The sequence below is a fragment of the Drosophila pseudoobscura genome, chromosome 3 (genome assembly GCF_009870125.1).
Source record: "Drosophila pseudoobscura strain MV-25-SWS-2005 chromosome 3, UCI_Dpse_MV25, whole genome shotgun sequence".
Taxonomy (NCBI): domain Eukaryota; kingdom Metazoa; phylum Arthropoda; class Insecta; order Diptera; family Drosophilidae; genus Drosophila; species Drosophila pseudoobscura.
This window is the reverse complement of record NC_046680.1, coordinates 20,378,443-20,390,497: the sequence shown is the minus strand read 5'-3', so window position 1 is coordinate 20,390,497 and position 12,055 is coordinate 20,378,443. Positions and strand designations below refer to the sequence as shown.

Below are 12,055 nucleotides of genomic sequence, written 5' to 3'. Positions count from 1 at the left end.
TATCATGCAAATTAATTCCAAAATTCTAAGCATTATTTATTGTTTAAGCCCCCAAAGAACACCCTGTATACACGTACATATGGAGGTGCGTGCAGATGCGTTTTCTTCCGACAGCCAAAGGTTAAATTCATTAGCAGAGCTCGATAGATCTTTGCAGAGATGGCCAAACTTGTTTGCCACAAACTATCTCGAAACCTGACGGCATTCAACAATGTAAATTTAATTAATAAACAACAAGATACTCAGCATGGTATAGGGTATTTAACAAGAGCATCATAATTACAGAAAAGATGATTAACAAATGACAAAAACCCCCCACCCCCGTAATCCACCTCCAAGAGAAGATTTCAAAGTCAAGGCCGAAAAGATGTGGTGAAAACCAGTTATGATAGTTTCTGGCCGTGTGTTCCCCCTTGCCCTGGAGGAGACAATGGTTTAATTGCGATGCGCCTAATCATATCTGATCACGATGACAAAAAACCGGGCCAAGAAAAGACAATAACGGAAGCCATTTGCCATGCAAATGTTAAGCAAAAGAGCCAGCAAGAGCCAGCAAGAGCCGGGCAACTGGCATTTACATACACGAGAGATCAACAAATGCAGAAAAATAAACGATAAAAAATAAATAAACAGCAGCAAATTAACCAGCAAGTTTTTGTTTAATGTTTGACTTGGTTTGGGCCATGAATTTGGCTATTAACTTGTTTGCACTTGAGTAGGAATATGATTCATGGCTAGCTGGATGGAGTGTCCCTCGACACGTGTGGGCGATAAAGCATACAATTCGCCAAATGTTGAAATATCGACCCACAGGAGCCGACAGGAGAGGATTAATGGAGGCCGAAATCCAGATAATGAGGAAATAATTCATACCCCGGCAGAGCAGAACAAATTTATAATTATAAATGAAATTTTATATGGAATTTTGGCTTCTAAGGTCTAAACAATCTTCCCCTCTTGAGGTGTGGATGAAATAATTATTATTTTCGGCGGCAACATTTATTTATGGAAACGTTATACCATATAAATAGGAAACCTTGAAATAGTCAAGCGAATCAATTTTTTTTTTAGGTTCAGACGTCAGAGCCAGACCCATTTATACGACCATAATCATAAGGAACTGGTTTTGGCGAAACTAATTGATGGCCAAGGGTTCGTTAGATCACAGAATTATGGGATTACCATAGACCAGAATAAATTAGTAAATATTGTGGGCGCCACGAAAGACAAAACCGTCTGCAAGAACAGCCAGGTGGGGAAGTCCAAGATGTTTGACAAAAAAAGTTGAATACTTTGCGCTTGTTTTAGTGTAGAACAATGTCTTCTAACCTTTGGCAATAAAAGAGTCGTTAAAGTGCCATCATCCGACCAGTTTCGATCATCTGCATTCGTTTCAAGCGATCTTTTGCGAATTTCCGGCTACACCTGACGCCTGTGCCAAAATATCTATCCATCTGCTCGGAATTATGCCGTTAGCACTCGGCAGCCGATCTCATGCATCAGATAAGTGCCTTGTTATGGAGACTCCGAATGTCCCCGGCTAAGCCATCGATCTTGCTATCAACTGGAACTCAACTCAGTCCACATGCCATATGCCGACGCGAGCCAATAAACCAATTAAACACAAACATAACATCACCAGTTTATACGTTTCGACGGCCCCCAAAGACAAACCAGAAAGAAGCTGAAAGAAACGTATCTCCACCCATCATCCACATTGAATATTCATCTGAGTTTTTGGCCTGGCCAGAGCCGGCGATCTTCAGGTTTTGGCTCGAAGAACCCATGCCCCGAGAGCGGATCTGCCGATCGTATAAATAGCTTGCAGCGCCCTCCAGTCCGACAGAAGCGACCTAAAGCTTGTGTAGTAGACATCATGGTAAGCATTCGTCGCGATCGTCAAGGACCCTAAGGATTATCTCTAACGCTCCCCACCCCCCCTCCACTCCGCTCCTTTCTGCAGAAATTCCTGGCTGTTTTCTTTGCCGTCGTGGCCTGCGCCTATGGCGATGTGTCCCATCTGGGCTACGACTACGCTCCCCCGGCGCCAGTGGCTCCCGTGCAGGTTTACCAGCCAGCACCTGCCCCGGTTTACCAGCCAGCTCCAGCTCCCGCTCCAGTCTACCAGCCAGCTCCAGCTCCTGCTCCAGTTTACCAGCCAGCTCCAGCTCCGGTCTACCAGCCAGCCCCAGCACCCATCCGGATCCCAGCTCCCGCCCCAGTGCAGAGCTACATTCCCCCTGCACCAATCTCGATCCCAGCTCCAGTTCAGATCCAGGCTCCCGTTGAGATCCAGGCTCCCGTTGAGATCCAGGCTCCAGTTGAGATCCAGGCTCCCGTTGAGATCCAGGCTCCCGCTCCAGTGAACAGCTACATTCCTCCTGCAGCACCAGCACCCGCTCCGGTCTACCAGCCAGCCCCAGCTCCAGCACCCATCCGCATCCCAGCCCCGGCTCCAGCCCCCATCCGCATCCCAGCTCCCGCTCCAGTTTACCAGCCAGCTCCCGCTCCGGTCTACCAGCCAGCCCCGGCTCCCGCACCCATCCGCATCCCAGCCCCCGCGCCAGTGCAGTCCTACATTCCCCCCGCACCCATCTCGATCCCAGCTCCCGCTCCCGTCTACCAATCCGCTCCAGCTCCCGCTCCCGTCTACCAGCCCACTAGCCAGCAGGTGCTCGAGGAGATCGAGCCCGTGTCTGCCGATGGCTACCGCTACAAGACCGTGCGCCGTCGCGTCTACCGTCACCGCTTCTAAGTGCTAGGTGGCAGCCCCAAGCCAAAGCCAAACCGAATCGAATCGAATCGAATCGGAGCGAACTGTTTCCTAACGAACCCCCCAGGGGGTTGCAATAAAAAATTCCTCCTTCAACTTGTTAAACAAAAAGAAACGAATCTTCAAATTGTTTTCCAATCATTGCAAATCACATGAGAAACAAAAAAGTTTCTCCTGTGGCCAGAACCGAACTGCAAAACTCTTAAAGTCCTGGCCAGGCTCTGGCCGTTTGATTCGCAAATTTATGAAACCGAACGAGATGGCAGGACTCGGGAAATCAACTTGCCATCAGACAGATAGCAGTAGAGGGGGAGTCGGGGATAATAGGGAGTTGCAAGCAAGTTGTGGCAGCCTCCCCAAGGAATCGTCCATCCTACTGCCATGCTACTCGATGCCATGCACTCCACTACAGTCCACTCCACTCCACTCCACATTTATCACGAAATTTATGGCCTGGAATGAGCTTTGATGATGTGGAAATTTTTTCTCGTTAGATTCAAAGTTTCAACGAAGCCACCAGCCACCCGCCACCCACAATCGATGAGGCCAAGACGAAGACGACGCAACTGGATACGTAGATGGAGTCGAGTGGATTGGCCTCATCAGAGCGGTGACCACTTGTGGCTGCTAACAAGGACCATGGCCACGAACAAGAACAAGGACATCGACAGGCGATAGACGATAGACGATGGAGGAAATTAACAAGGAAATGCAACGACAAACGTCTACGGACACCACACCACACCACACCACTCTCCGATTTGATTACGAAAATGTCTGACTCTGGCAGCCCCCAATGGGGCCATGCCCATACCCATGCCCATCCCCTGCCTGTCTGGATGCCCGGACAGCCGCAAAGCCACATATTAAACTTGCCACGGCGCATACTAATTAAAAAGCGTGCAACAAAAGCAAACAACAAGGCACCTAAAATTACGAGTAATTGCGTAATTAAAACGAAATAATTTTTCCACAGCCTATTCGGAGCCATGACCGCAAAGGATCGGTTGTCCCCGGTCCTGGCCCTGGCCCTGGTCCTGGTTCTGGTCCTGGCTTATATTGTTAATTGCATTTTGGTCAAATATTGGCAGCTCAATTAAATGAATTAAAATACATTTTTGCTTTGATACTGATGATTCCGCTATGCAAATATACATACATGCCTACAGCAAGCAAATTATTTGACAGGCAATTACAATATACAAACGATCCAGGCCCAAACCCAGACCCAGATCCAGACCACACGCCAATCGGTTGGGATTAGATTTATTCGATTTGGTTAATGAATTCTTCCCTATGCTGTAGTCAAAGAATGCAGATCTTTCAATTGGATATTAGGGTGTTATTATGGGAACTATTTTCCCTGGAATCCCTGTGCTCTCCACTGTGGGCAATCCACTCACAGCCTGTCACTCGTCTAATCCCAGTCAGCGATTAGTGGGAACTGCAATATGGTCTGCATTGGCCAATTATCAGCCTCATTGCACACTCTGCTCCGCCAGGCAGAAGAGTGGGCGATTGAATTGAAAAAAAGGACCAAAGCACCGAACCAGGTTCGGCTGGGCCCGAACAATTGACAGTTGGTTGCATTTCCCACCGCACTTAATTAGCAGTTAATGACGCCTGATTAACACGCATTATGACTCCGTCCCAGCCCCAGCCCCAGCCCCCAGCCACTACCCAATCGAACGAAGGCGGGCGGCCCACCTGTCGGATGTGTAATCGATGCTTTAGGCGCTTGGATTACAAAATAATCACGAGGCAGACACCCCGGCAGCCGGCCTAAAAGTATGCACAAGGAAACGACCAGGCGGAAAAAGTGAAATTGCTGTGGCAAAAAAAAAAATACAATGTATGGGGACCGGTTGTTGTGCTGTTTGGCTCTTAAGATGTTATTCGACTAGGCGATACCCTGCCTTGCACTTGTTTCAAATGTTGATGGGATAAAAATACACATCCACAGACCCAACAAAATCTTGCCCTCCGGTCGGGTTTACTCTATAAATCTGATGTAAAAGCGTATGGGTCCACCAGGGGCCCTTCGGCGGCCGGCTTTCGGCTTTAAAGCGACTTTGTGAAACAGGCAGTGTCCGCATGGATATGGGGCATGGATCGGTGGAAAATTGACAGTATCAACGTAATTATATCGCCAGTTGGAAACCAAAAACAAAAAAACAACACGAAACGCGGGATGGCGGATGGGGGATGGGGGAAAAACGTAAAACCAAAGAGGGGTGGCAGTGGCAGCCTCTGAAATATGCAAACGTTGACTGGCTTCATTTATTTTTACTGTTACTGCATATTGGGCGACATCGAACGCCAGAGCAAGCGGCAGAGCGAGAGTGAGGGGGAGAGGGAGAGGGAGAGGAAGGAGCAGCCAGAGGCGCGAATATAATCGTTATCCTGGACAGGTGGGTCCGGGCCGACGCGTCGTCCTCGTCGTCGCTGGATGCCAGCAGTTGCACTTCATTTGCAGCATTAATTTGTCGCCCGTTGATTTATCTGGCGAAATGCATATACACTCGGATATATACCGATGCTGCGAATGAATTTATGAGCTGGGGCGAACGTGCACGCCCATCGAGCGTCGAAAAATGTCGAAAATCGATTGTTAAGCGTTTGTCAGCCACAGCTTGAAGTTGGTCATGTCAAAGCACTCCCTGCCATGGGACTCTCGACACCACTCGACCCAAACAATCCAGCAATCGTACAATACTCCGGCTGTGACTGTGACTCTGGCTGTGGCTCGGGGGGTAGTTGAATGCATTTTGAATATTTATTAAATCACTTTTTGCACAAATAATGCAAAATAGTTATGCAAATGCGACGGTGCGAAATGGATCCGATTGAAGCGTGTGCCGCAAACCTGAACGAATATCTCCATCCAGAGATGCCGATGGAGCGCCCTAAGCTGGGTCAGCTCCAAGCCTTGGCTGGAGGTCGTTGAACCTGAGCTAATCTTTGCCAATCAGAGAGGCCGTATGCTGGCTAATTGGTGAAAGGAGTTTGCCTAGAGTTTGAAGAAGAACTAAACTAGTTCCTCAATGAAAAATATAGAGAACAATAGACTGAAACAAATTGAAGTCTTGGCTTGAAGCCATTTCCATCAGTCAGTACTGTGCAACATGGGGGGGATGTAGGGGGATGTTGTTGTGGCATGCAGTGGCATTTTCCAGTTATTTTCCGTTATTTCTATTCGCCCCCCGGATCTGCTCGGATGCATGTCAACTATTAACAGCCAAACAACTAAATTACGTATACGCAGCGTTGCATGTCCAAAATGGCTTTGCGGCTCCGCTTGGGCGTGTGTGTGTGTGTGTGTGTGTGTGTTTGTTCGCTCAAAAATACATTTGCAGTTTCAGTTTATTGGCGCTACGAAAATAATGGAATTGTCAAAATAAAAGAGGTTAAGTGCTTGTTTGCATAGCTTTTTGACATTTTTCGCCCCATCCCAAGAATTTTAGTTCATGGTTTTTGCCTTTGCGAAAACAGAAATTCAACAGAAATTAAATCACCGAACGTCGAGCGACGCCCAAGTGTCTCTAGTTGATTTTTGTGCTGAACACCAGCCAGGCGCAGCACCCCAAAAAGTTGCACCATTAGCCAATTGTGTAATTAAAAGAGCGAACAGCGCAAGTGTTGTCCTTCACATGCACTCTGCAGTGCCTGGGAGCCTGTGCTACCACCCACTCGAAGTACGACCCCTTTCTGGCTCTCTTGGTGTCCCTGCCCCCTGCCCCTGCCCCCTGTGTCCGTCTGGCAAATTTGTTTTCCGCGTCGTGACACATGGCGTCCGTCTAGCTGGCGTCATGTTCAACTTTTGACCCGATAGGAACGTGTGGCTCGTCCCCCACTGGGTGCCCATATAATTAAGCAATAGGCCGTGCTCTCGACCACCTTATCATGGCTAATCAAGCAGATTAATGACAGCCGCTTGGACATGCCATTCCGTGGGCAGTAGGCTGTTGTGCCAAAAGCGGCGAGTGGCTTCAAGTCGACCAGTTTTTCGGTTTGTTTTCGATTTTTGTTTATTTTTGCTTAATTTTTGTTAGTTCAATTCGATACACTGAGGCACAAATGTTTTATGCAAATGATATTTAAATTAAAGCAATGACAAAACCAACAAGTACAACCAGCGTTGGACCCGCTTGGGTTTCGGTTGGGTCTCAGAGACTTTGTTAGACGCTATAGCGGAAGAGCAGGGAGCATAATCAGAGATATGGGCACTATACATATAGATAAGGTGCAAAGTACTTTAGAGAGGGATTAAGTTGAAGAAATGAGAGGCACAAAACGATCTCATAGAGTAATTCCATCTACCTCCAATTGAAATCAGTGGAAATATATAGTCATATCGTTGGGAGCTTCAGTGCAACCCATCACGGATCGGGTAGGGTACCTCTTTCAACCATTGTTGGGCCTTATAGTAGTGTTTGCTCGTAAAATTCTGGTTTCTGGCATATTAAGAGACCATGAGACCATCCGCACTTCTTCGGTCGTACTATCTTCACGTCTGGCTGTCGCTTCTGCACCGCGCCCAGTCGCCATATAAATAGAGCCCCATCGATCGCTCCAAGGCATACTAGTAGCGTCATCGTTCCAAGTAACACACCTCAAGATGGTGAGTAGAGAGGAGAGAGAGGCTGTCCAAGGCCAAGGGGAATAGACCGTAACTTTTGTGATTTTTCCGTGCAGAAACTGCTCGCCGTCGTCCTCGCCGTCCTGGCTGTTGCCCATGCCGATGTCTCCCATCTGTCCGGCTACAACTACGCCCCCGTGAGCATCCCAGCTCCGGCCCCGGCCCCAGTCAAGGTTGCACCCGCCCCAGTGCCCGTGAGCTCCTACCTGCCCCCCGCACCGGCACCAGCCCCCATCCAGATTGAGGTGCCTGCCCCAGCCCCAGCACCCGCACCAGTGGCACCCGTGAAGGTTGCCCCCGCACCAGTCAACCAGTACATTCCCCCCGCACCACCAGCACCCGTCCAGATCGAGATCCCCGCCCCGGCGCCAGTCCCCGTGTCCGTGCCCGCTCCCGTCAACCAGTACATCCCCCCTGCACCCGTCAAGGCTGCCCCCGCCCCCGTTGCCGCTCCAGCCCCAGTCCTGGCTCCCCAGCCCGTTCTCGAGGAGATCGAGCCCATTGCCAACGATGGCTACCGCTACAAGACAGTCCGTCGTCGTGTGATCCGTCGTCGTTACTAGAGTGCAGCTCCATGACATGAATACTGAATAAAAGAAAAGAAATGAACGATATAATTTGACTATGGCATTGGCAGGGTACTGTGGGGAGACCTCAAGATTTCTGCTGCAAAAGTACACTGGAATTATGAAACTCGAATGGAGGATCCCTAGGAAAATAATAGGAATCTAAATCACGGTTTCAATATGGTTTACAGGATTGTATGGAAGATAGTGCCGAATAGTGGAGATTTGGTATCAGTTCGAGGGTCCTATAAAACTGTGCTTTGTCTGTGTGATCTAATTAGATGAATAAACATGAGATAGTCACCGAATAGTTCTTAAACATCGGAATAACTTACATCACAACGAGACACTGACCACATCATGGCCAGGAATAATATTCTGTGTCTGGCTCTCGAAAAATCAATATTCAGCAGACAAAATATGGTGATTTATAAGCCAGATGTTCCCCAAAGCTAGTCTGAGCTGGTCCAGGCAATTAATTAGGCCCCAAGACGCTGCCAAGATCAGCATAATATAATCTGAGCAAATTGAATTTAATTTTGGCCCAGACGCGAAACCACGCAACGCCTTAGGCTCTGGCCGAGCGGGCTTATAATTTGACGGGGAAGCGGAGACCAGAATAAAGCACATGAGCAAAGCAGAGACAAAAAGATACGGCGTGATAGTGCGTGTGACCCACGAACATTAATCAATTTGAAAAGATAGAAAACAAAACGAAACGAAAACTTATAGAAATAAAACCATTTTTCAGCATTCAAATGGAAATCATCTATTGGTTTGTTTGATCTAATTAAAGAAGATTTTTGTTGTCTTTTTGGATACAAAAAAAAAAACGAATAGAGCTGGCCAAAGTCAAAGCAATTTTGGAATGCATTGTCTTAGACCGAAAACTGAGACTGAAAATGAAACCGAAACCGAAAACCGAAAACCCGTCAAACCACCTTGGCATTGGTGGTTTGTTGGTTATCTTCCGACTATGGCATCTGAGGGCAATGGTAACGAAGACGAAGACCAACAGCAAGACCAAGACCAAGACCCCCGTGTATTGTGAGGGCATCGTGCAATTAATTTTGCCGCGCTTGACCCGAAACGGCCAAAACAATGAGCTATAAAAACTGGCGACATGCATGTTGTTCGGCAGCACAAACCAACAATCTGTGATCCAAGCAGCAACAAGCCAAGTCCCCATCGAAGATGGTAGGTCCACCAGAAACCGCAGGACCGCAGCCAGGATCCTCTATACATCATCATTTTTGTGTCCTATTCTAGAAATTCCTGATCATTGCCGTTGCCTTTCTGGCCTGCGCCTACGCCGATGTCTCGGAGCTCGGTGCCTCTGGCTACGATTATCCTCAGCCAGCTCCTGTGAAGTCCTACGTCCCTCCTCCGCCACCACCGCCGCCGCCGGCACCCAAGAACACCTACATTCCACCCCCGGCGGCCCCGGCCAAGGCCTACATCCCTCCTCCACCACCACCGCCGCCACCAGCGCCCAAGAACACCTACATTCCTCCCCCGGCAGCCCCAGCACCGGCGCCCGTTGAGTCCTACATTCCCCCCGCAGCCCCCGCACCCGCCTACATTCCCCCTGCCCCCGTCCAGGCCGAGGAGCCCATCCAGGAGTACGAGCAGCCCGCCCAGGACGGATACCGCTACAAGACCGTGCGCCGTCGCGTCTTCCGTCACCGCAACTAAGGCCCCAAAGAACCCAAGAACCCCCAATTGTTAAATAATGTCATAGGTCCTTTGCCGTGGAATCTGTTAATGTTTTCTGAGAAGATGGAGTGTAAATAAACGATGAAAAGTTAGAAGAAAATGGACTCTTGTGGGGGTACTTCTTGCATCAATCCATATCCATTCGTTGAGACAAGTAGGCGACGCCTGATACAGCACGACGTTCAGCTATGGAATACACATTGACTGACCCATCTGTAGGATGATCAGCAATCGCTCCCAATCCATTCCGATTGACACAGTGCCAGTAGTAACCCAGTTGGCTATAGAATGTTTGACAGAGGACAGAGGAGATGACCGTCGCCAGAGGAGGACCTGCTGCGGCTGTTTGGAGTCTATATTCAACTGGATGCCGGTGATCTTCATAGTCTGCCTCATAGTCTATTCGTACTACGTATATGTGTGGCACTTGTGCCTGCAGAACATGAGGAATCACTCGGCTATCGTCCTGGGTGTGGTCCTCTTCTGGTATCACCTGCTGCTGCTGATGTTCCTCTGGAGCTACTGGAGCAGCATGTGGGCGAAGGTCATGCCGATTCCGGCTGAGTGGAGCATACCCGACGCGGACTGGACGCGTCTGATCAGAGCCAACGGCCTGGAGGAGAGGAGGCACATTCTGAGCCACGTGGCTCGCAGATTGCCCATCACGATGTGCGATCAGAACGGCGTCGTGCGATACTGTGGCCAGTGCCGGCTCATCAAGCCGGATCGGGCCCACCACTGCCGGATCTGTCAGCGCTGCATCCTCAAGATGGACCACCACTGTCCCTGGGTGAACAACTGCGTGCACTTCCACAACTACAAGTTCTTCCTGCTGTTCCTCATCTACGCCTCGGTCTACTGCCTGTACGTCCTAGTGACCCTGATGCTCGAGCTCCACCATGCCTGGGGTTTTGACTTTGACAACGTGGACCTGAACTCGGTGCAGACCATGATCCCAATCGTCCTTGCCATGATTTTCACCGGCGCCACTGTGATTATGCTGGGCCTCCACATCTACCTTTTGCTCTTGAACCGCACCACCATGGAGTCGGCTCATGCTCCTATGTTCTGCGTTGGTGGCCGCACCAGGAAGGCCTTCAACCTGGGCTGCTGCACCAACCTGTGCGAGGTGTTCGGCGATAGATGGTACCTGTGGCCACTGCCCGTCTACAGCAGCCGCGGCGACGGCCTCACCTTTCCCCTACGGGAGGGCTCCATTAGTTCTGCCAGTTCTGCTGATTTCTAATACGAGTATCTGTATTAAAGCCAATGGTACAAAACAGCCGGGGAAGCTCCATCAACGTCTTAATTTACGATTCATTGGCAGCAAGTGCATCTGCCACCACACCAGCCCAGAGCAGAGCAGAGCAGTGCAGAGCAGTCCCGCTGAGTGGCCACCATCGATAAATCCTCCTCCACACGCTCCGCATTCCTTTGGTGTACAATTTCCACACATTTCCACATTGCCACAGAGATCGCAGTCGTTTATAAAACGCTTAACATTCGTGACATATTTCGCATTTGGCTGCGCGTCGGGCACAGAAATTTATAGACTTTATCCATTAGGAAAACAATTACGAGTGCAAACAATGGCCAGCGTCCACTGTATCGGGCTCCGCTCCGCGGGATGGAAGGAAGGACTCCCTGGCCGGAGGCACAGCCAGAAGCATTGAGCATATGTTGAGATTGTCGCACTGCCAGTTCATTGTCCTGCCGAAGGAGTCGAGTAGAGGGAGCAGAGAAAAAACTTTATATATTTTCTTATTATTCCGCCACAGAATATGCGGCGAGTGGTGGACACGCGATGGGGTGCTGGGGGAGGTGTCAGTGCTGGTGGCAGTGGCGTTGGCGTTGGCGACTTCTTGACTGCTGCAACACAAATCCAATTACCTTCAAAATAATAAACTTATGTACATACCAAAAAGGAAGGAATGCCATCCCCAATCCCAGCCCCTGCACACACATTTTGCCTTATCAACTGTTGATAGACTCCATGGGGAATTTCCCGTATGCCACGACAAAGAAGATGCTGTCTGGGTGTCGGGCGGCATTTTCTTTCACATTTCTTTTATTTTTTTTTCTTGTTGTTCCTTTTCTTTCATCCCGACAGAAATAGAGAACAGAAACCAGAGAGGACTATGCTGAAGAACAGGGCCCCGCTGGCTGATTTCCACAGCTTGTTTGCAGCTCATTATTCGCCTTTTGGCCCGGTCCAGGTCCAGCTCCAGAGCGGGACACATACTTTTTGCCACTTGCATGTCATCAGCATAAAGTGAGTGCAAAATATGTGAACCCCACCCCACACCCAGGACTCGAGGAGTCCTCGCCTCTGCTCGCCACTCCGAGGCACAACGGAAATTC

The 12,055-nt window shown here is 49.4% G+C and overlaps 4 protein-coding genes across 4 annotated transcripts; all 4 read left to right on the top strand.

Annotated features, from left to right (window-relative positions):
• The first annotated feature begins 1,769 nt into the window (after positions 1-1,769).
• On the top strand, positions 1,770-2,883 carry LOC6898926 (skin secretory protein xP2). The gene is made up of 2 exons (XM_033378717.1): positions 1,770-1,879; positions 1,964-2,883. Exons 1-2 carry the CDS (start codon positions 1,877-1,879, stop codon positions 2,753-2,755), a joined length of 795 nt encoding a protein of 264 aa, XP_033234608.1. The 5' UTR covers positions 1,770-1,876; the 3' UTR covers positions 2,756-2,883.
• A 4,400-nt stretch (positions 2,884-7,283) lies between these two features.
• LOC15382897 (skin secretory protein xP2) lies at positions 7,284-8,021 on the top strand. Its single transcript, XM_004444443.3, has 2 exons — positions 7,284-7,394; positions 7,469-8,021. The coding sequence occupies exons 1-2, from the start codon at positions 7,392-7,394 to the stop codon at positions 7,973-7,975; spliced, it is 510 nt and encodes a 169-aa protein (XP_004444500.1). The 5' UTR covers positions 7,284-7,391; the 3' UTR covers positions 7,976-8,021.
• Positions 8,022-9,069: 1,048 nt separating this feature from the next.
• Positions 9,070-9,783, top strand: LOC6898922 (leucine-rich repeat extensin-like protein 2). Its single transcript, XM_002138851.4, has 2 exons — positions 9,070-9,175; positions 9,248-9,783. Exons 1-2 carry the CDS (start codon positions 9,173-9,175, stop codon positions 9,671-9,673), a joined length of 429 nt encoding a protein of 142 aa, XP_002138887.1. The 5' UTR covers positions 9,070-9,172; the 3' UTR covers positions 9,674-9,783.
• Positions 9,784-9,914: 131 nt separating this feature from the next.
• LOC6898921 (palmitoyltransferase ZDHHC15B) lies at positions 9,915-10,940 on the top strand. Its single transcript, XM_002138850.2, has one exon. It carries the CDS (start codon positions 9,915-9,917, stop codon positions 10,938-10,940), a length of 1,026 nt encoding a protein of 341 aa, XP_002138886.1.
• The last annotated feature ends 1,115 nt before the right edge of the window (positions 10,941-12,055 follow it).